The following is a 24,457-nucleotide window of genomic DNA, read 5'->3' on the forward strand; positions in this document are numbered from 1 at the left end:
TTGCCTTTTATTATGCATTCCTTTTGGTCTCCTTCAACGTAGTTGTCCAACTTCTTTAATTTTAACCTTGCGCCCATTTTCACTTCTAATTTACGAATGAATCCTTCAAGCTATGAGAGTCTCTATGTACGGACTTGGGACCGGGTTAAATAACTTTTCAAAAATAATAAATGCTGAAGAAACAATTAAGGTAATAGCCATACAATCAGGCTATCCATTTACCAAAAATGAAATTTTAAGGCATTATAATTTACACTGACTTCTACCTTGATGTAATGTTTCCCTGGCATATACTGGAGTATTCAAGATTTTGTAATCTAGCTTTTCTGGTATGTTTTCGAAATTCCAAGAAATTACATCGGTGCACTGTATATGTATTGTTTTTATGCACTGTACCCCTTTTACTTTTACACAAACTATATAACTGCCATACATAATTTCTTTTAGTTCTAAGGGTTCTGCAAGGTTCTGGTTGTATTTATTTTGGAAATATATGGTTGCTAATAACGCATGTCCTTCCTACTGAGAAAATAAATAGCTAATTACGGCACTGAACATGAGCATAACATTCAAAACAAAAGCACAAAGTAATTTCTCCATAGATCTATGATGACCAAATTCGATACCCTGTAACTAGTACAGTGATTTGGGTATTTAAATCGCATTTTCTTCAGGGGGACTAATTTTATCATTTCATAAAATCACTCCCAATAAGACTGTTATTTAGGGGGTGTTATGGGATGTAAAAACAGAAAATGAAATGTACAAATGGTAGCATCAAATGGTTCGTAATTATTATTTATAAAGGTCTCCATTTAACCATGAACTCAAATATTTCATTCAATTGCACAATGGGTACATCAATCCAAGACCTTTGCAGGATCATGGGACATTTGGACCCTTTGCATAGCACCACATCAGTTACCATCCAAGTCATGGTCCAGTTATTTGATTCAATGTCATTCTCAATGGAAGCTTTCTTTTCAAACTTGATGGTCTTTAGGTTTTTCTTTTCCCTCATGGTAGCATAGCTAAACCTCTCACTTTGTGTGTGAAATACACCTGACATCCCAAAACAACATAATAAAGGCCTTGGAAAGAAGTCACAAAGGATACGAATGTTCAAAATCAATGCTGCACTTTCAGAGGCAGGTAACTAAAAGTGCCATTACATATGAATATAAAATTCATACATTAGCTATGCTACTATGAGGCAAAAGAAAAACCTAAAGGCCATTAAGTTTGAAAAGAAGGCTTGTGTTGAGAATGGCATTAAATCAGATAACTGAAAAGATAACAATTGAAGACAACAAAAGAGCCCTCTAGTAGTAGAGGCTAAGGCCACAGGCAGGTGTTTGCTGAACAACTTAATATAAACAATTTCCTAATTTCCTTATTATTAATTGTTGGCTTACATGGCTGAGAACCAAGTACAACAATGCTAGTAGGAAGCCTGAGGAACATATCAAAATATAAACAGCCAAAGGGTCAAGCAATATGACTCACTGGTCTGGCTACACAACAATACAACAAGGTTACTCATACATGGTACTATACCAATAAAATAAGATACCTTTAGGAATGGTCCTCCTTTTATGTAGAAAATACTACCATGTTCACCCTACTAAACATTACCAAGCAGACAATGTGGAATCTTGTACCCTCTGCTGCAAATGAGTAAGTCTTATTCTCTTATCCTCTTGTGTGTAAATACCAACAGTGCACAAGATTAGACTAGTGTTGAGTATTCAAAGCATAACAACCCTTTATACTAAATTGGCTGTAATACTATATGTAATTTAATAGACAATAAATATTATGCTGATTTTATAATACTATATGTAATTTAATAGACAATAAATATTATGCTGATTTTATAAGTACTAAATGTATCTTTCAGCAAATACCCACCTTACCTTTTCTATCCCAACATTAACCAAATAATGCAACTACTTCCAAATTTTTAATAGTCTTCTAATTTTGCTGTACTATTCTACATCATAAAAACCATGCCATTTCAACGTTCTACATAAACTACTTTTATCTATCCAAAAACAGACCAAATGGTACTACCATTACTCTTCTGCTTAATCCTCTAATACATGTTTTTCTCAAGTCATGATACAAAAACTCATGACTGAAGAAATATTTACACCATAAAATAAATAGAGCTTTATAACTTAAAAGACATAACATTTTACCCAATTAAATAAGACCCAAAATATCTGGTAATGAAAAAAATACAGATTATAACATGTATCCTAAATGTAGCAAAATTTGATTTGATGTGTAGAAAAGAATGAAATGAGAAGGCTTATACAGAAGGAGTTAGTTTGTTACACTACACCACTCCTCTAACTAGCAAGATGAAGGACGTGGAAAAAGTGCTGAAGATTGACAAGAGCTGCAAGGGGATTTTGAAAGAGTGAATATGAACAAAATGTTGCCTGGTCACACACTGTAATGGGGGATGTTGGGTTCTTTTGGTGTATCATTTCACTGAGAAAAAAATACAATGCAGGAGACTCTTTCTGAAGAACTAAGAGCAATAATAGTGTTGCAGTAACTTTCTCGAGAGATCTAAATCAACAAAAGTGAGGATACTCCTCAATATTGTATGACTCGGACTATGGTGGTATTATCTGTCGTATATTTAACATTAAGCAGATCGTATCCCCACTACCAGCCCATCTTGCAGACTGAAAGACATTGTGAGGAACCCTTGCCACTTCTACTGTGCTAACTCTCACTGTCATCCAAACATAGTAGCCTTTGCAGTATACTAAAAGGAACTTCAATGATCACCATGATACTACATAAAATTCATATTGAAGATAACCAAAATTATCACTATCTTTAGGCAGTTAAAATAGATCTCTGAGGTAAAATACTTTACTCTCATAAGGATGAACTATCTTATTTACTAACTTAAGAGTTCTTTAAAAATCTAATGGCTGGAAAAACTAAATGATTCTCATAAAATTTTCCTGATTTGTTTCCAAACCCTGACATTCTCTGTCAGCTGAAGTTTGGGTATTCACATAAAACATGCTCAACAATCTAACGTTGACCCAGCGTTACACTGCATATGGTGGATTGGATCATATGGGCTATTCATCAAATACCTGTGGACAACCAATTTAACGACACGACAAAATTACCTTAATGAATAGTGAACAATGTCACAGTCTGACAATGGGTTTTATCTATTTTAATTTGTTTTTATCAAAATAATTATTCCTTAGTCTGCCATTTATTTTAAGTGATCACTGGCAAGATTGGTTACATTTGATCTTGGTATCTACTACTAATCTGTCCAAATCCTGTAAACTTTACCTTGCTCCAATTTTCACCTCTCTTCAAGAACAAATCCTCTGAGCAAGTCTTATGAGCTGCCAAGTAATTAAGTGGTTTTGTTCAACCATTTATAATATCATACTGGCTTCTGACAAAACAAAATTATTTTACTTAAAACCTCCACCTCAAAGGAAATCTACACATGGTACAATATTTTATAAAACACTGTATAAACTACCAAATGGCTGCACTTTTCAAAGGGAACCATCCACAACAATGTCACTGCAGTAATTGTTGTTTTACATTTAAACTGAAAATTTTTGAGACCAACCATTTCAGAGTTATGTAAATAAAGGGTTGAATTCGTATGAATCGTAGTATTTCCTTCAAAACAGAGCTAGCAAGTTTAAATAGAGACAAATATATTACAGAAGTAAATTTCATATCATGGAAACTGAAAAAGTGGAATGGCCTAAAAACAGAGAATAACAAATAAGAATAAATGAAGAGGTTTACACTCAATCAATACTTCGTATATATACATAAAATAATATCAATCACAGTCATTTCCCAAAATTTCAGCTCAACTTACTACTATGCCACTTGAGAATATACCAGAGCAGGTTATTCTAATCATATGTGTACCATTTATTACTGAAATATTTCACTACTGAATCCTAAAATGTTGCTAAATCCATCAACTTTTAGTTATTAAACCAAGATTTTGCATAACAACATACTTCAAAGTAAATTAAACCAAAGTAACCATAACCAAGAAAAACACTATTTAAAGGTTGCCTTTTGCACAGCTGGCTGTACTTAATATCTGGTATGGCGGCATAGAAACATTTTGGCATGATGAATTCATTAACAAAAGCTACAAGAATACCTGCAAATCTCTTTAAAGTGATCAGAAATAACAATATATTTGATCCAATCTCTGTCAATATCAACTGTCATTAATTCAATATTTCATTTGTTATCGATGCACAATACCAAATATGAATATCACTGAAGCATTACATCTTCTAAGTGAAAGTGTGAGGAGCTAAATGAAAATCATGGGTGGAACAACGCATAGGACTAGTCAATTCCCGGGATTTGCGGGGGATGAGTACCACAACCCCGTGCGAATAACTCAAATCTATGAAAACTTGACATCCCTCTAAAAATGCTTATAACTGCCTATTTTGATAGTTCAAACACCAAAACAAAACCTTCTAAAATGCTTATACCTGAGTATTTTAATAATTTTAGCATTGAAAAAATGTATTTAGTCACAAAAATAACATGGAAATACATATACTAATTGGTGAATATTTCTCTGAGAAAAGTTCTGCAAATATGCAAGTTTTCCACAAATAATGTGGGTATACGTTTCACAGAAAAATCTGCAAATAGGTGAAATCATTAATCCAGAACTGCGAATAGGCAGTGTGTCCACTGTAATGCGTATAAAAAAAAATGATATTGTTAAACTACAATAAAGTTTTGTACATACTTACCTGGCAGATATATACTTAGCTATAGTCTCCGACGTTCCGACAGAATTTCAAATCTCGCGGCACACGCGACAGGTAGGTCAGGTGGTCTACCTTACCCGCCGCTGGTGGCGGGCGTATGAACCAATCTATCTCTCCAGCCAGATTTTTTTTTTTTTCACCTGTCTCCTGAGGGGAGGCTGGGTGGGCCATTAGACGTATATATCTGCCAGGTAAGTATGTACAAAACTTTATTGTAGTTTAACAATATCATTTTTGTACATGAACTTCCCTGCCAGATATATACTTAGCTGATTGGCACCCTTGGTGGAGGGTAAGAGACAGCTAAAGTAATAAGGAGAGATAAGAAACAACTGATGTTGTAGGATATAAATAACCTTGGTTCTTACCTGTTCAGGCAGAAGACTTCATTGATATTGTCTCTGAGTCTGCGTTGCCTGGAGAGCTACAGCTAGGACGTGACCTGATGCTGAAAGACTCTCGGATCTACCACTGGGATATGTGATCCCTTTGTGTGGTAGAATCCAAGTCGGATCCTGTTAAAGGGAGTTCGTCCCTATCTTAACAGGTCCTAACCACTACTACTGCAAGGAGCCACACTCATCAGACCACCTAACCAAACTACTAAAGATTAGTATTACGACCTAAAGAGATGCCTTCATGCATCCTCTTTAAGGCAACCAATAACAAACAAATACAAGGGGGAAAAATTTATACTACTAAACAGGATGAGTTCCAGCTCCCTGCCCCAGCACTGAATCCGCAGATACGTACGGGCCCAAGGCGAAGCATTTTTCGTAAGTGATTCTCACATCGCGTAAGTAGTGTTCGCGAACACTGACTGACATCTCCAGAATGTTGTCTCCATCAGATTTCGCACGGACATATTCTTGTTGAAAGCAAGAGAAGTTGCTATGGCTCTTACTTCGTGTGCTTTCACTTTAAGAAGCCTAAGATGTTCTTCTCTGCAGGATCCGTGTGCTTCTTTGATGAGGCTTCTCAAGAAGAAGGACAATGCGTTCTTCGACAATGGACGAGTAGGCTCTTTTACTGAACACCACAGGACCTCTCGGTTGGCTTTCAGTTGCTCTTTTCTTCTAATGTAGTATTTCACCATTCTCACTGGGCAAAGAGTTCTCTCGGGTTCTTCTCCTACCAAAGAAGATAACCCACGAATCTCGAAGTTCTTGGGCCATGGACTTGATGGGTTCTCATTCTTTGCAAGAAAACCAGGAAGGAAAGAGCAAATGAGAGAGTCCTCCTTAAAACCCACATTACCATCAATCGCCATGAAGCTCACTCACTCTTCTGGCGGAAGCTAGAGCCATCAAAAACAGAGTCTTCCTGGTAAGGTCTCTGAATGAGGCTGAATTAGGGGGTTCAAAACCTAGAGGACCCAAGGAATTGAAGGACTACATCCAAATTCCAGCTAGGTGTCTTAGGATACTGCATTTTCGTTGTATTAAAAGACCTAATAAGGTCCTGTAGGTCTTTATCTTCCGATAAGTTGAGGCCCCTGTGCCTGAAGACATTCGCCAACATACTACGATAGCCTTTAATCGTCGAAACGACTAAGCCACATTCTTGTCTTAAGAATAACAAGAAGTCTGCAATTTGATTCACAGAGGTACTGGAAGAGGAAACGTTATTCCTCTTGCACCATCTTCTGAAGACATCCCACTTCGATTGGTACACTCGTAAGGTGGAAGACCTCCTCGCTCTAGCGATTGCCTTAGCAGCTGCTGACGAAAAGCTTTTCGCTCTGACCAGTTTCTGGACAGTCTGAAGCCAGTCAGACTGAGAGCGGGGAGGTTTTTGTGGTACCTGTCGAAGTGGGGCTGTCTGAGTAGATCGCTCCTTAGAGGAAGCGATCTTGGAAAATCCACTAGCCATTCCAGCACCTCTGTGAACCAATCTTGTGCTGGCCAAAAGGGAGCTATCAAAGTCATCCTCGCGGAATCTGACTCTGCGAACTTTTTTAAAGTCAACCCCAGAATCTTGAAGGGGGGAAACGCGTATACATCGAGTCCTTTCCAATCGTAGGAGAGCGTCTATCCCTATTGCTCCTGGATCCGAGATGGGCGAGCAATACAGATCCAGTCTTTTGTTCTTTGAAGTTGCAAACAGGTCTAAGAGAGGCCTGCCCCACAACTTCCAAAGGCTCTGGCATCTTGGTGCAGAGTCCACTCTGTGGGAAGGACCTGATCTTTCCTGCTGAGGAGATCTGCCCTTACATTCCTTTCTCCCTGTACGAATCTGGTGAGAAGTTTTATCCCCCTTTCTTCTGTCCACAGAAGAAGATCTCTTGCTGTTTCGTACAGAGAGAAGGAATGCGTCCCCCCCTGTTTCCCTGATGTATCCAGAGCCGTGGTGTTGTCCGAGTTTATTTGCACAACTGCTCCTGTCACATCTGACTCGAACTCCTTCAGAGCAAGCCACACGGCTATTAGTTCTTTCCTGTTGATGTGCCAGGAAGACTGGTCCCCCATCCAGGTTCCTGACACCTCCTTGGTTCCCAGAGTCGCCCCCCAACCTGTTTCCGACGCATCGGAGAACAACACCAGGCTGGGGTTCTGGGATTGAAGCGGCAGTCCCTGCGAGAACTTGTCGGGATCCGCCCACCATGCTAACTCCTTCTTGATTTGAAGAGTAATTGACAGGGAGAACTTCAAATCCTGAGAAGGACGACTCCAATTCCGATGAAGAAAGAATTGGAGCGGTCTCAGGTGCAACCTTCCTAGGGAAACAAATTGCTCCAGTGAGGAGAGCGTCCCCAGCAGACTCATCCACTCCCTCACTGTGCATACTTCTTTCCCTAAGAAGGTTGTTACTTTTCGAGTCCCCGGGCTATCCTCTCCTGAGACGGAAAAGCCCAGAAAACTCAGAGAGTTCATCTGGATCCCCAGATAAACGCACTCTTGAGCGGGAATCAGACTTGACTTCTGCAGATTGACCAGAAGTCCTAAGGAATAAGTCAAATCCAGGGTTTCTTCAAGTCCTTCAGACAACGATCTCTGGAATTGGCCCTTATAAGCCAATCGTAGAGATAGAGCGAAATCCTCACCCCTTCTAGGTGAAGCCATTGTGCCACATTCCTCATGATGGCCGTAAAGACTTGGGGGGCCGTGGAGAGGCCAAAACACAGGGCCCCTGAATTGGAGGATTCTTCCCCCCATCATGAATCTTAGAAACTTCCTCGAGGAAGGATGGATTGGTACGTGGAAGTAAGCGTCCTGTAAGTCCAAGGACACCATCCAGTCCCCTGGACGGAGTGCTGCTAACACCGAGGCAGTGGTCTCCATCGTGAACTTCTTCTTTTCGACGAAGAAGTTCAGGGCGCTTACATCCAACACCGGTCTCCATCCCCCTGAGGATTTCGGAACTAGGAACAGGCGGTTGTAAAAGCCTGCCGAAAGATGATCTGCCACTAGTTCGATCGCCTCCTTTTCCAGCATCTGCTCTACCGCTAGTCGGAGGGCTTGATTCATGATGGGGTCCCTGTATCTGGCCGTCAACTCCCTCGGGGTATTCGTCAAGGGAGGCCTCGAAGAGAACGGGATTAGATAGCCCTTCCTCAAAATTGACAGGGTCCAGGCATCTGCGTCTTTCTGGGCCCAGACTTCTGCAAACTGTAAAAGCCTGGCGCCTACAGTTGTCTGAAGGACTTGAATCTTACTTGGGAGGTTTGATTGACTTCGTAAAAGTCCTCCCTCTTCTATTTGGTTTCCGACCTCTGAACGAAGAGGATCTAGATGTAGATGCCCCTCGAAAGGGTTCCTGAGAGGTCGGCTTTAGCTTTCTTTGTCTTAGTCTGGAAGGTAGGGCGCGGCTTCCTTGCAGACTGCGCTAGAAGGTCCTGCGTAGCTTTGGCAGAGAGAGCCTTCGAAATGTCTTGAACCAGGTGTTTAGGAAACAGCTGTGTAGAGAGAGGCAAAAAGCAAAAGACGATCTCTGAGCATGTGAGACCGACTTTGTTAAAAATGATCAAAATACTGATCTTTTCTTCAAGACCCCTGCTCCAAACAGTGAAGCTATTTCGCTGGCCCCATCCCTCACCGATTTATCCATACAGGATAAGACACAATTCAAATCCTCCGGAGAAAACGTGTCCGGTCCTTGAGTTTTCTTGGCTAGGACTCCGAGGGACCAATCGAGAAAGTTGAAAACTTCCAAGGACTCTAAAAATGCCTTTTAGAATGTGATCTATTTCATTCATTGCCCACGTAGTTTTGGCCGAATTCAAAGCTGATCTTCTAGTGGCGTCTACTAGTGCCGAAAAATCTGCGTCAGCTGAAGACGGAAGGCCCAGTCCCAAGGGTTCTCCTGTCTCATACCAAAATCCTGTCCGTCCTGAAAGCTTCGACGGAGGGAAGGCAAAACATTGTTTTCCCGCTTCTTCTTTAGTACGCATCCATGCACCGAAACTCTTGAGCGCTTTGCTTCCATAGAAAGAGTCGGTTCATTCTCACACACGAAGATCCTTTCGTTGCTTTCGCTGTGGAGAACAACGAGTGTGGAGAAGGAGGAGCAGTAGGGCTCAAAGACTCTCCGAACTCCTGAACGAGAAGCTCTGTGAGCTTCTTGTACGAAGAAACTGATGCCGATGTATTAGTTTCTTCCTCAGAGGCTTCCTGGTCTTCTTGAGGAGGAGAACGGGGATGAGGATCCTTATGAGAATCCTTAGATGATTTCCTAGCTGGGGTACAGTGCGATGAAGGAGACAAACGTCTTGAATGAGGAGAAGATTCCAAAGTAGAGAGGCGTACAGGAGAACGACGAGTTGTAAAAGAAGGACGCTTATCCGAAAATTCTTGTCTAAACTCGCATTCCTTCCTAAATGCAGACAAACTCTTAACAGCAAACGAGGAAGGACTCCTTTCTCTAGAAAGACCACGTCTATCCCTAGGGAAACTACGAGAGGGAGAGCGCCTGCTAAGATCGTGAGGAGAGCGGCTACTAGGCGCCGAGCGCCTATCTGTCACAGGGCGCTTAGTGGAATCCTGGCGCCTACCAAGCGGCGAAACGTTGCTAAAAATAGGGCGCCTTTCAGGAGCAGGGCGCTTGAGAGGCTCTTGATGCCTACGAAGCGGAGAGCGGCTGCTACGCTCCGAGCGCTTAAACGGAACAGGGCGTTCGGCGAGATCTTGGTCCTTACCAAGGGTGAGAAACGTCTGTAAGGCTCGAGCGCCTAACAGAATCAGGGCGCCTGAGGCGTTCTTGACTTCTAGCAAGAGGAGACCGATCAGGAGTAGGGAGTCTCGAGAACGAAGAGCGCCTACTAGGAGAACGAAGCAAACGAGGATCAAGGTGTCTTTCTCCAGGAGAACAGCTACTAAAAGAATGACGCTTACCAGGAGCAGGGCTCCTACTAGACTCTTGATGTCTTACAGGGGAGGAGCGAACTCCATGCGATGAGCGCCTACCAGTCACGTTATCCGACGCCCGACTACAGTAGTCGGAAGGAGAAGTGCGCCTCCTTTCAGAAGGGCATTCCCTAAGTTCTCTGAGAAGACGAGGAGAAGAAAGATGAGACGGAGACGACGAACTAAGTCTTCTATGACCTGAGCGACTCTCTCTTCTTGCACGAACTCTAGAAGAAGGAGAAACAGAAGGGGCTGAGCGTCTACCCGAGGCAGGAATCCGATTTGGGGAAATATCTTCATAGTCCAAGGAGCGCCTATCCGTCGAATGGCGTCTCGACACCTCCGAGCGGGAGTGGTGTTCCTCTCGTGAAATGTTACGATGTGTAGAAGAATCCTGAAAAGAAGGAGAACGCCGATTACAAGGAGAGCGCTCTTCCGACGAAACGCGCCTCGATCTCTTGATCGGGAGAGACAAATCCTTCCTTCTACGCGATCTCGATGCCAAGGAGTCCGCCAAGGCTGTGATCTGAGCTTGTAGGCCCGCTAGCACTCGAGAAGGAGAGTCCCCAGGATCTTCTTCCGAAGCAAGCTCAGCGCTAGGCGCGGGAGAAGGAGGGCGATCACCGGATCTCCTAGGCTTCTTTGCTTGCAAGGAAAAGGCTACATCCAGAAAAAAAATCGTCTGGGGCTGGCGGAACGCTAAACGTTTTACTGGAAGGGAGCCTCCGCAGCCCTCTTCAACGGGCGTGACGCCTCCTTAGAGCTCCAACCACGCTTCAGCGAAGGAGAAGAGGATGACGAAAAACACTGGCGAAGAATATTCTTCTTCTCACGATCCAAGGCAGCCTGGGAGCGAACTTCAGGATCTGCCGAGGGGACGCCTGACCGGTGGGGGCTCTCCCTAGCCCTCCTGCGGCTTTCGACTTTCCTCCTCCACTGGAACTGGGAGTCTGGAAGAGGTCTAGGCCTGGAGGCACTAAGGAGCGGTCAGACGCACCCTCCACATCACTGGGTACACTGCACTTATCATCACTGACACTCTTACCTTGATCAGTACGAAGATTCTTGTCTTCCTTAGAACACAAGGAAGCTTTTGAGGCCGCCACCTCCGAAGACGAATCTACGGCTTCGGTGCGGGGAGCAGGAGCTGAGACCTGGGAGGAAGGTTCTAAAACTACATTAATGTTAGTTTCATTCTCACTCATTCTCGACCTGCTCGAACTCCTTGAAGAAGCTTTACGTACCCTATCCCTTTCCAGTTTCCTAATATAAGAAGAAAGAGCCTTATATTCATCTTCGTTCAAAACCTCACACTCTTGACACGGGTTACTAAACGAACATTCATTCCCCCTACATTTAACACAGAAAGTGTGAGGGTCAACCGCAGCTTTCGGTAACCTCACCTTACATCCATCGGTCAAACATACTCTAAACAAAACCGGAGTTTTGGAAACAGAATCAAAATCAGACATTCTACAGGAAAATCCAGCGCAAAGTCAATAACGGTCCACAATCAGCGTATGCCAAGCCAACATAGAGCGAATACGTCACCAAAATGTCCAAATCAATCTCCAGGCAAGCGAGAAATGAAGAATATATCGGAATGAACCGACAACAGTTGTTATCGCTTCAGCGACAGAAAAAAATCTGGCTGGAGAGATAGATTGGTTCATACGCCCGCCACCCAGCGGCGGGTAAGGTAGACCACCTGACCTACCTGTCGCGTGTGCCGCGAGATTTGAAATTCTGTCGGAACGTCGGAGACTATAGCTAAGTATATATCTGGCAGGGAAGTTCATGTACAAAAGTCATTATTACCATCAATATTTAGTTCTGCTCTACATTTTAAGTGACATGAAATTTCTGGTGGTAAGCTCTGTAAACATTTTTATTTGTTGTTTGTTTGTTTGTATGGCGCTTTTACGTTGCATGGAACCAGTGGTTATTCAGCAACGGGACCAACGGCTTTACGTGACTTCCGAACCACGTCAAGAGTGAACTTCTGTCACCAGAAATACACATCTCTTACCCCTCAGTGGAATGCCCGAGGATCGAACTCGTGGCCACCGGGGTGGCAGGCTAAGACCATACCGATCACACCACTGAGGCGCTGTAAACATTTTTATGTATAACTATTGGTTAGTCATCAACCACACTTATTACTATTGTTAATTTATAACTGAAACAAACAGCAAAAGAAGTTAGTGTTACAATCAGCCAATTATGGGTACAATGATATCCGTACTGACCTTCCCCCACAAAATAATCTTGGCAGTCAGCCCTACAGAATCATAAAAAGATTCGATAGGCAAGTAGCTATGAAAGGTTGTATCATTAATACAACAAAACTCAGCATGGCAACGTGGCCTAATTAGGCACCTCTAACAGGTTGCTGGTCGCCTTAAAAAGGTTGATTGCAACTGTTACATCAAAATTCTATCTCTCTTATTATTACTGTAAATTAATCTTCACAATCAGTGCTGAAAACAAAACCTGTTTAGTTATTGTGCCACAATTTTATTTTTTACACGGAACTGAAATAATTTTTTTTCTCTCTTTCTCATTACATGGGCATTGATGTTACTTATCTTTTTCCTTTTGTTTGTGATATCTGATTTTTCTTTTATAAAGTGACAGTATTCCTTAGAAGTCCCCATGCTTGTTCCTCTCTCTCTCTCTCTCTCTCTCTCTCTCTCTCTCTCTCTCTCGTTCGTGTGATGAAAATTTTTTATTTTTTTACATTTATTTTGTGTATATTTTGTTTATGAAGGTGTTGTTTGTCTAAGTATTGTTTTTTTTTTTTTTTTATTTACTTGCAGTTTGCCTAGTGTGTTAGGATAGAGTGACTTGCTCCCTAAACCAAATGTGTGAGAGGCTTGGTCGTCAGAAGTTAGGATATGTACTTCCTTAGCTTTAGCTACTTAGGAGTAGTTATCTACTGACTGGGACTGTGGTGAAAATCTGTGTTGGAATTGTTGGCATACCTTGTGGCTATAACACCTGGTGAAACAGTAAGGTGGAAGTTGATGGAGTGGATTTACTCCTGAGGATTAAGGAGCCTGAGGTCGGTCGGTCGGTCGGTGGGCATAATAATCAATGTTTACAGTGTAAGCAAACTTCCAAGGATAGAGGAAAGTTAGACAGACACAAGCTATTTTGTTCCAAATTAACTGCTGTTAATATAATCAAGAAAATCTACTGCAATTAGAACTCCAATGCAGTGGTTGTGTACTTTTTTTGTGAAGCTTTTGCATACATATATGTCAATATCATTTTGCTTTGTTTACATGAATTGTTGAGGTTTTTTTAGGTTTTGCGCCCAATGTATTTTTGTTAAAAGTAGTGAAGAGAAGAGTGTCTTTATACAAAAGGACAAATTGTTGTAGAAATGTGTTTCATCATTTTTGCACAAGACTACTAATTTAATTACTTTTGTATGTAGGTAGTACATTGTTTAGTTGAAAGTATTTGCAGATGGTGATTTTTTTTATGTGTTTTTTTGTAGTATAAAGATTGAATACAGGATAAGTTTTGATGAACTGTAGTGATAAGGTTAGGGTAAGTTAGGTAAGTTCTGTTTGAAGGTCTCAGACCACTGTAATATTAAGGTAATAAATTAGTTAAGGAAAGACAGAGCTTTATTTAGTAACCTCTGAATCTGTTCCCATCATACTGCTTGAATTGTGTAAACTAATATCTCTCTCTGGAGTAATATGCTAGTCATTCCTTTTTCAAGTTCTCCTACAATACAGTAAGTGTTTGCTTCTAGAAGGGTCAATGACAAAAAAATGCTGTTATTACCGCATGCTATAAAGTTGGACTGATTTCATGAATTTACCTCTTTGTTTTTGTGCTTGTTCAGGAACTCAAAGGTATTTATTTATTTATTTGGAGAAGTTGAGTATATCTTGGCTTAACCAGACCACTGAGCTGATTAACAGCTCTCCTAGGGCTGACCGTAAGGATTAGATTTTTTTTTTACGGGGCCAGGAACCAATTTGTTACTTAGCAACATAACTTACCATCATCACCTATAATACCATGAGATGTAAAAAAGCCTCTGTGAAATTCAGCCACATCCTTCCTGTACGACATCTCTAGCCACCTATTTAAACATTTATCATACGAGTAAGTGGGGTGTCTTTGAATTCTTCTGGTCTATTTTGATTTCCAAATTTTATTCTACCTGTCCACTACTGAATTTGCCTTTTTTATAATTTTTCATGGAATTCTAACTCAGGAGACCCCGTATTGGATATCAGTTCCTAAATATAGATTCAAACTCTTTAAACCTTCTCCCCTAATTTGCAAATGTTTAAAACTAAATGCTGAGAAATTCTACGTTAATACTTCTACATCAATTTTATCATCATTGCTAACTCTGTGGGGAGATAAAGTAAAACAGTATCAAGTCTTAACATCATATCATAAGCTAGCCTACTACTAAATCTAGAAAAGATGCAGATCTATAAAAATAAAAAGTCCCTATATGAATGCATATCTTTGAAGTTCTGTCATATCTGAATATTGTTTTCTGGCATCTACTTAAAAAAACAAAACTACCTCTTCCCTCCTGGATCCATAGTGGTCGAATAAAGAATGTGACTGTCACCTAACTGAAAATCACTGGCTGAATTCCATTAACATTAGAGAGCAAAAACACAATAATACAATGAGAGTTCTCCCAAGGTTGTTTCTAGCATATCTGAAAGGCTAAGATATTAGAATAAAGAAGGTTGCTGGACTCATCCTTAAAAACAATTTTTCATTTATAGAATGCTACATAACTATATACTATGATCATATGATCATTCTTGAGGAATACCATGTTTATAGAATTTAACAAATGATATTGTGCCACTGTACTCTAATTTATAAACTATGAAAAATGATATTGTTATTATACAATAAAGTTTTATACATACTTACCTGGCAGGTATATACAAAATTATACCCACCCTACCTCCCCTCAGGAGACAGGCGGTATAGAAAAAATATGATAGAACATGGGGATGGTTCCTAGTCCTGCCACCCAGCGGCAGGTAAGTAGATCACCTGACCTACAGGTAGCGTGTGCGCGAAATTCGAATTTCTGTCGGACGACGGAGTCAAATAGCTAAGTATATATCTGCCAGGTAAGTATGTATAAAACTTTATTGTATAATAACAATATCATTTTTATACATTTAACTTACCTGTCAGATATATACTTAGCTGATTCACACCATTGGAGGTGGGAAAGAGACAGCTAAATATAGAATCAAACAGGAATCACAACTATCGTTGTAGGTAATAAATAAATAAAACCTTGGTTCCTACCTGTTTAGACTGAAGACTTCATGAATAGAATCCAGGAGTCTAGTCAGTCTCAAGAGCCTCAGCGAGATATTGATCTATGGCTAAGAGTTCTTGTGGTTCTGCCAAAGGGGTCTTACCCGCTTACTTGGTAGATCCTGGAAGGACTACGTCAATGGGTGCTTATCCACTTACTTGACAAGACCTTATACAAGGAGCACAACATCGATCCCGATCACCTCAACCTATCCATGTTAGTTCTAAGATTGCAAGAAGTTATCCCCTAACCTCTTGCAAACAACCACAAACTCGAATCACAAACATTCGTACAGTAAAGTACAAAAATAAAAATAAAATTAAAAAAAAAATAATGTTTGTACAATCTAGCCACTAAGACGTCTCTTGATTCCCCCACTGATCCAAGCTAGGACGTCCGTGCGCCAGCAAGCATACTAATCAGCAGAAAAAACCAACAACTCGTCTCACAAGGTAGATCTATGTACTACTCTCAAAATTTTGAACAAATACAAATTTTTCTAAGGATCGTTATGTGCTCCCAGCCCCAGCACTGTATCGGCTGATACAAAAGGACCCAGAGAGAAACACTTTTCATATGTTACTTTAACGTCCTTGAGATAGTGCGATGCGAACACTGAATTACACCTCCAGTAAGTCGCATCCACAATGTCTTTTAAAGACATGTTCTTCTGAAATGCTAATGAAGTGGCTACCGCTCTAACCTCATGAGCCTTCACTCGGAGAGTCCTGAAAGAGTCTTCAGTGCAGTCATTATGAGCATCCGTAATAATGCTCCTCACAAAAAATGCTAATGCATTTTTTGACATGGGTCTACTAGGATCCCGAACTGCGCACCACAGGCTTTGTTTACATCCGTTTAGTTCATTCTTCTTCTTTAAATAGAACTTCAAAGCTCTAACCGGACATAAAGATCTTTCTAATTCCTCTCCTACTAGATTTGAAAGTCCTTTAACTTCAAAACTCTTTGGCCAGGGTTTAGAAGGGTTCTCGTTCTTGGCCAGAAACAGAGTCTGGAAAGAACAAATTGCCGCATCACTCTTAAATCCTACTCGAGAATCTAGAGCGTGTATTTCACTAATTCTCTTCGCAGTCGCTAACGACAACAAGAAAATACATTTTCTCGTTAGATCTCTAAACGACGCGTTGAGAGGAGGTTCAAATCTACTAGATGATAGAAATCTCAAAACTACATCTAGGTTCCAGTTAGGAGTGCGAGGAGAAAAGGTTTTAGAGGTTTCAAAAGATCTAATAAGATCGTGGAGGTCTTTATCTTCTGCGATTCTCAAACCTCTGTTTCGAAATACGGCCGAAAGCATACTTCGATAACCTTTAATGGTAGAAACTGATAATTTTTATTCTTCCCTAAGGAAAATCAAGAAATCAGCTATGTTGGTCACAGAGGTATCGGAAGAGGACAGTTTATTCTTCTTACACCATCTTCTAAAAACATCCCATTTTGATTGGTAGACCCGAATAGTTGAAGATCTCCGGGCTCTAGCAATTGCTTTTGAAGCTTGCTTGAAAAGCCTCTCGCTCTGACAAGTCTTTCGATAGTCGAAAGGCAGTCAGAGCGAGAGCGGGGAGGTTTTGATGGTACCTCTCGAAATGGGGTTGTTTGAGAAGATCTCTCCTGTGTGGAAGAGATCTTGGGAAGTCCACTGTCCATTCCTGTACCTCTGTGAACCAATCTTGAGACGGCCAAAAGGGAGCGATGAGTGTTAGTCTCGTCCCCTCTTGATGCCGCAAATTTTCTTAAACACCACTCCTAACATTTTGAAGGGGGGAAAGGCGTAGGCATCTAGGCCTGACCAGTCAGCAGCATGGCGTCCACCGCTATCGCTCTCGGGTCTTCCACTAAGGAGCAAAAGTTCTCTATCCTTCTGGATAGGTAGGTGGCGAATAGGTCTATATGTGGACTGCCCCACAGGGACCACAGAGCTTGACACACCTGAATGTGAAGGGTCCATTCTGTGGGGAGAACTTGGTTTTAACCATGCTTAGCCCTGTCTGCTCTGATGTTCTTCTTTCCTTTTCACTAATCTTTTGGGTGAGAAAGAGTCCTTACTTTCTTTTCTTTTGCCCAATACAACAGCTCTTTTGTTATATGGAACAGAGAAAGAGAGTGAGTTCCCCCTTGTTTCTTGATATAGGCCAACGCTGTGGTGTTGTCCGAGTTGACCTGTACCACTTGACCTAACACCTCTGTCTCGAAGGCTTTTAGAGCTAGAAGAACGGCATAAAGTTCTTTGGAGTTTATATGCCAGTCTAGCTGATCCTTCCTCCATTGGCCTGATACTTCTTTGTCCTAGAGTCGCTCCCATCCCTTCTCTGAAGCGTCTGAGAAACCAAGACTTAGGTTTGGGTTCCGAACTTCTAGAGACAAGCCCTCGTTCTTTTTCTAAGGGAAACATCCACCACTTCAGATGATTCTTTACTTCCAGAGGAATACTGAAAGTGTCCGAAAGTTGCCCGTTCTTCCAACTCCAAATTCTTCTTAGGAAGAATTGAAGAGGGCGAAGGTGGAGTCTTCCTAGCGAAATGAACTGTTCTAGTGAGGAAAGGGTTCCCAGAAGACTTAACCACTCCCTCACCGAACTCCAGTTTTCTGTCTCTAGGGAAGCTCGAGATTTTCTGTAATCCCCGAGCAATCCTTTCCTGGGACGGAAAAAGCCCGAAAACCCAGAGAATCCATCCGAATCCCCTAATAGACTAAGTTCTGACTGGGGATTCATCTGCGATTTCTCGAGGTTCACGAGTAATCCTAACGTCTTTGCTAGGTTCAAAGTAGACTGTAGGTCCTCCAAACACCGTTTCTTCCTCGACTTGGCCCGTATTAGCCAATCGTCGAGATACATTGAGATGTTTATCCTTCTAAATGAAGCCATTTGGCCACGTTCCGCATCAGATACGTGAATACCTGAGGGGCGGTCGATAGGCCGAAGCACAAGGCCCTGAATTGGGAAGATTTGTCCTTGTACAACAAAATCTTAGATATTTTTCTTGACGATGGTGAATCGGAACATGAAAGTAAGCATCCTGAAGGTCCAGGGATACCATCCAATCTCCCTGACGTAGGGAAGACAGAACTGAAGCTGAAGTCTCCATGGAGAACTTCTTTTTCTCCACGTACCTGTTCAGGACGCTTACATCTAGGACGGGTCTCCATCCCCCCGAAGCCTTTGGAACCAAGAAAAGGCGGTTGTAAAACCCCGGGGAGAAAGGATCTTGCACTAGCTCTATTGCATTCTTGTCCCTCATCGACACCACCGTCTGAAGGAGAGTCTCGTTCAGGTCCAGGGTCCTTGTATCTCGGTCGACAAATCCTTTGGAGATGTTGCCAAAGGAGGTCTGTCTACGAAGGGAATGATGTACCCCTTCTGTATGACAGACAGAGTCCAGGGATCTGCTTCTCTTACGGACCAGGCATCCCAGAAAGTATTGAAGTCTGGCCCCTACCTGTGCTTGGAGGACATGGCTGCTATTTGCTCTTTTTAAAAGAGCGGAAGGAAGACCTCCCTCGCTTGTCGAAGGGTCTTCTCTTCGAAGTTGATCGAGTTGAAGGGGCTCCACGAAAGGGCACCACTGGAGTTCGAGCCACCTTCTTCTGAGTCGTAACTGCAGGTCTACTCTTTTCTTTGTAGATTGTACAAGAAGGTCCTGCGTAGCCTTTTTCCGACAAGGATCTCGCAACATCCTTCACTAAAGATGAAGGAAACAGATGTTCTGACAGAGGTGCGAATAATAGAGCGGACCTCTGAGAAGGAGAAACTCCTTTCGTCAGAAGGAACTGTAAAGAGATCTTTTCTTTAACATTCCAGATCCAAAAAGAGCCGCCAACTCACCAGAAACCCATCTTGCACAGCCTTATCCATGCAAGATAGGACACTGTGCAAAGTTTCTGGATCCAGAAAAATCTGGCTCACTCGTCTTCTTAGCCAGCACCCCAAGAGGCCAATCCAAGAAGTTGAACACCTCTTAAGACGTGAAAAATTCCCTTAAGGTGCTGAATTCCTAATTCCGACATACTCCAGGACGCCTTTCCTGAATTGAGAGACTGTCTTCTCACAGACTCTACAAGACTCGAGAAATCTGAATCTGCAGACGAGGGTGGAGCATCAATCCCATCGCCTCGTTCTGTCTTATACCAAATGCCTCTTTTCCCCGTCAGCTTGGAGGGAGGAGAGCAATAAACCGTTCTCAAAGTTTCCTTTTTAGATAAAAGCCACGAATCTAAAGACTGGAGGGCTTTCTTCATTGAGATCGCCGGTTTCATCTTTAAGAAAGCCGAGGATTTCGGGGTTTTTGTGCTCGAAAACAGAGATCTCAGCGAAGGAGGAGCTGCAGGACTAAGAGAATCCGCAAACTCCTTTAGAAGTAACGAGGCTAAAACTTTATAATTGGAAAGTCCCTCGTTAGTTGAAACTTCTTCCTCAGAAATCTCTTCAAGTTCAAGGTTAGAAGGAGATCGCTCTTTCCTGAACGATTCTCTATCAAGAGAAGCCGCTCCAGGAGAAAAGTTTCTAGTAGGTGAAGGACTACGAACATACCGTCCCCATAACTAGTAGAGGCCTCACGTCCTAGAGGAAAGCCTCGGCGTCTGGGAGGCGTCCAACGCTTCTGGCTGGCGTCTTGCGACTTTGCAGCGTCCTCAAAGTTGTTACCTGGCGCCTCTCTCCTGAGAGGCGTCACGCCTCTGGTGACGTCACGCGCCTTGGAGCGTCCTCGCGCTTGCCTCGGCGCCTCTCTCCTGAGAGGCGTCACGCTTCTAGTGACGTCTCGCGCCTCGAAGCGTCCTGGCGCTTGCCTAGCGCCTCGCTCCTGGGAGGCGTCATGCTTCTGGCTGGTGTCAACCGCTTTGGAGCGACCTCGCGCTTGCCTGGCGACTCTCTCCTGAGAGGCGTCACGCTTCTTGTTGACGTCTCGCGCCTCGAAGCGTCCTGGCGCTTGCCTAGCGCCTCACTCCTGGGAGGCGTCATGCTTCTGGCTGGCGTCAACCGCTTTGGAGCGTCCTCGCGTTTGCCTGGCGACTCTCTCCTGAGAGGCGTCACGCTTCTTGTTGACGTCTCGCGCCTCGTAGCGTCCTGGCGCTTGCCTGGCGCCTCGCTCCTGGGAGGCGTCCTGCTTCTGGTTGGCGTCACGCGCCTATCTCGACGCTCGCGTCTACTTGGCGCCTCGATACACACTGGCGTCTCGCGTCTGGTTGACGTCTCGCGCTTGGAATGCTCGACGCGCCTGACTGGCGACTCGCGTCTGTAAAGCGCTTCGCGCCTGGCTGGCGCTTCAAGCCTGGCTGACGTTTCACGTCTAGCAAACTCGACGCTCTTGTCTGGCGTCTCGTGCCTGGAAGGCTCTACGCGTTTCGTTGGCGTCTTGCGTTTGACAGGAGAACGGATCCTGCTCAGCCTATGCAAGGCTGATGAATCCGATTCCAAATCAGAGGAAGACCAATTACTATGGCGAGTCTGAACCCTCGATAGCCTAGACTTCTTAATAGGCAGGAAATCGTCTTTCCTTCTGGGAGGGTCTTTATACAGAACTCCCACAAGAGAAGTGATGGAATCCTGCATAGTGCGAAGGATTCTTTTAGTCTCATCATTATTGTCAACCTTCGGTTGTTTGATTACTGAATGGTCCTCCTCTTGAAAACGCTCAGGACTAGAAGTAATCCTGGGTTCATCCAAACGTCTTTTCAGGGGGCGAGAAAGATCCGCCGATCTCCAACCTCTTTTAGGTGAAGAATTCTCCGAGGAGGAGAAACACTCACGCAGAACGCTTTTTCTGTAGCGTTCTCTGGCATTCTGTGGCGATACAGAAAATGCCGAAGGGACGTCTGACTGTTGGGGATCCTCCACAACCTCCTTACGGCTTTCGACATTCCTTCTCCTCTGGGCTTGGGAGCTTGAAAGAGGTCTAGGCCTGGGAGCGTTGTGGAGACAATCAAACGCCCCCTCCACTGCACTGGGGACACTTATATCACTATCCACAGCACTATAATCATACTGCTTACCTTCAAAGGCCGCCATTTTGGTTTCCATTTTACGAAGGGTGGCTTTAAGATTCGCAATCTCAGATGCCGAATCTGTGTGTTCTAATAAAGGAGCAGGTACATTAGATGGGGCAGTAAAAGGAGAAGAGGGTATAAAATATTACTGATAACCCCGCTAGAACTAGATAAAGGTTTGGAAGAAGACCTCCTCACCCTGTCTCTTTCTAACTTCTTCAAGTATGAGGTTAGAGATTTCCATTCTTCCGCACTCAAATCCTTGCATTCTATTACAAGTATACCAAAAGAACATTCTTTTTACATCCTGCATTTCTTGCAAATAGTATGAGGGATCAATCGATGCCTTCGGCATCCTAACTTTACAACCCACATTCACACACTTATCACCACATTTCCAGAATCAGACATCATGTTGAACAATCCAAATCAAATTCCAAAAACGGTCCACAATCGCGTATGCCAGTACAATCAATGCAAATACGTCACCGAGAAGTCCAAACGAAGATCAATTGCGATGCAAAATACGAATCCAGCCGGAGATACCCACAACGATGTTGCCAGTATGGCCGACAGAAAAAATATGATAGAACATGGGGATGGTTCCTAGTCCTGCCACCCAGCGGCAGGTAAGTAGATCACCTGACCTACAGGTAGCGTGTGCGCGAAATTCGAATTTCTGTCGGACGACGGAGTCAAATAGCTAAGTATATATCTGACAGGTAAGTTAAATGTATAAAAACATGTGGTAATAAAACATTTGGTAATAACTTCTTTTTTAAACATCAGAAGCAGGAATTTTAGATCCCCACATAATAAAAAGGGTTCTAATCCTAACTGATTAAGATATATGATAATCCAATTAATTCTTACCTGAGAACTGCAGGGCTCCATCCATAATTCTCACATGGTTCCTAACACTTTTACTTAACAAAAAATACATAATGCTTAAATAATGATCATATTTTGTAATATGTATGAATATATAACATACAAATTATTATATAAAGACAATTAACATTTAAAAGGAGACTATTTATCAAATAACTGTCCTGATAACTATACAGAGGTCAGTGGGTGGCACAGCAGTTTCATTCACTGAAATAATCACTGCCAGAATATTCCTGGACAACCATTACACCCATGTACTATGTATAAATTTAGGCAGCTTTACACATCCATCAGTGACTATCCTCCACCAGACTTATTATTTCCCTCTGACTTCCTCTTATAAGTAAATTCCCTCCATAATCATCAAATCAAAAACTCTCTCTACATAGGAAGTTTGTGAACTTTCATATGCTTCTTAAGAGCGCCTCTTTCACTACATGTCTTTCCACACTCATCACATGAAAATGGCTTTTCTCCTGTGTGAACTTTCATGTGATTTTTGAGATTTCCACTCTGACTAAAAGTCCTTCCACATTCAGAACACGTGAAAGGTTTTTCTCCAGTGTGTATTCTTATGTGTTTCTTGAGAGTTGACCTTTCACTAAATGTTTTTCCACAATCATTGCAATTAAAAGGTCTCTCGCCCGTATGAATTCTCATGTGATTTTTAAGACTTCCACTTTCACTAAATGACTTTCCACATTCAATACATTCATATGGTTTTTCTCCTAAATGAATTTTCAAGTGATTCTTGAGAGTGCCACTTTGATTGAAGGTTTTTCTACAATGGCTGCATTCAAATGGTCTTTCTCCAGTGTGAATTCTCATGTGAACTGTGAGTTTACCCCTATCACTAAAAGCCCTTCCACACTCTGTGCATTCATATAATTTCTCACCTGTGTGAGTTCTCATATGCTCATTGAGATGTGCTCCCCTGAAAAACGATTTGCCACACTCCTTGCATGGAAATGGTCTCTCTCCAGTGTGAATTTTCATGTGATTCTTGAGATTCCCATTCTGGCTAAAAGTCTTCCCACATTCATTGCAAACAAATGGTCTCTCACCAGTATGAATTCTCATGTGGTCCTTCAAATGTTCTTCTCGCTGAAACGACTTATCACACTGGTGGCACGTGTATGGTCTATGGCCTGCATGAATTTTCAGGTGATTCTTGAGCGTCACATTTGAATTAAAAGTCTTCCCACATTCCTTACATAAAAATGCTCTCTCACCAGTGTGAATTCTCATGTGATTTTCCAGGGTCTCGTTTGAATTAAATCTCTCACCACATTCTTTGCACGTATACAATCTATCTCCAGTATGGATTCTCAAATGCATCTGAAGAGTATCATTCAAAATAAATCCCTTACCACATTCTTGGCAGGTATAAGGCTTCTCCCCTATGTGAATTTTCAAGTGCATTATGAGGGTATCTTCATTTGGAAATGTGTTTGCACAAATATCACATCTAAGAGCTGTTTCACCTTCACCAGCCATTGGTGAACCAATTCCTTCCTCTCCACTTTTATCATTACAATAACCTGAATTATCATTCTGTGCACCAATATACATACTTTCCATTTCATTATCACTAGAATCAAAAGTTCCTGGTTCCTTTTTTATGTCAACTGATGTTGGTTCCTTTTTTATGTCAATTGTTGCAATACAAAATTTACTACAGTCAACAAACTCTGACATATGAACATCATCCACATCTTTGGCCTCTTGTTTGATAGTGTATGATAAAGGGTCTATTCCATCTCTGTTTACATCTGAATTCATTTTCACAGTATTTTTCTGTTTAAAGTTCTGTAAAGTTATCAGAGCTCAGATTACCTGAGTATAATTCACAAAGTACAGAAATTCATCTTAAAGCATATCCTGAAAAATCTCTAACATTACACAAATCAATAAATTTGTTCCAGTAGAACAAACTTCATTTTACCAATAGTATTAAAATTCAAGGCAAGAAAGTTTTACACTACGTACTTCCTCTTCAATTACTACCACAAAGGACAAGAAATATTTACTTAAAATACTTTTGTGTTAGACATTTTCCTATTCATTAA

General features: G+C 42.1%; 1 protein-coding gene and 1 long non-coding RNA gene across 2 annotated transcripts in view; both read right to left on the reverse strand.

Annotated features, from left to right (window-relative positions):
- LOC135207887 (uncharacterized) overlaps positions 1 to 652 on the reverse strand; it is a 62,657-nt gene extending 62,005 nt beyond the window's left edge. The window contains exon 1 of the long non-coding RNA XR_010313076.1: positions 5 to 652. This is a non-coding gene — a long non-coding RNA (uncharacterized LOC135207887). The remainder of the gene's footprint in view (positions 1 to 4) is intronic.
- A 22,117-nt stretch (positions 653 to 22,769) lies between these two features.
- LOC135207767 (gastrula zinc finger protein XlCGF57.1-like) lies at positions 22,770 to 24,170 on the reverse strand. Its single transcript, XM_064239592.1, has one exon. The coding sequence runs from the start codon at positions 24,168 to 24,170 to the stop codon at positions 22,770 to 22,772; it is 1,401 nt and encodes a 466-aa protein (XP_064095662.1).
- Between the last annotated feature and the right edge of the window lie 287 nt (positions 24,171 to 24,457).

Source organism: Macrobrachium nipponense, chromosome 34 (assembly GCF_015104395.2).
Source record: "Macrobrachium nipponense isolate FS-2020 chromosome 34, ASM1510439v2, whole genome shotgun sequence".
NCBI classification, from domain to species: Eukaryota; Metazoa; Arthropoda; class Malacostraca; order Decapoda; family Palaemonidae; genus Macrobrachium; species Macrobrachium nipponense.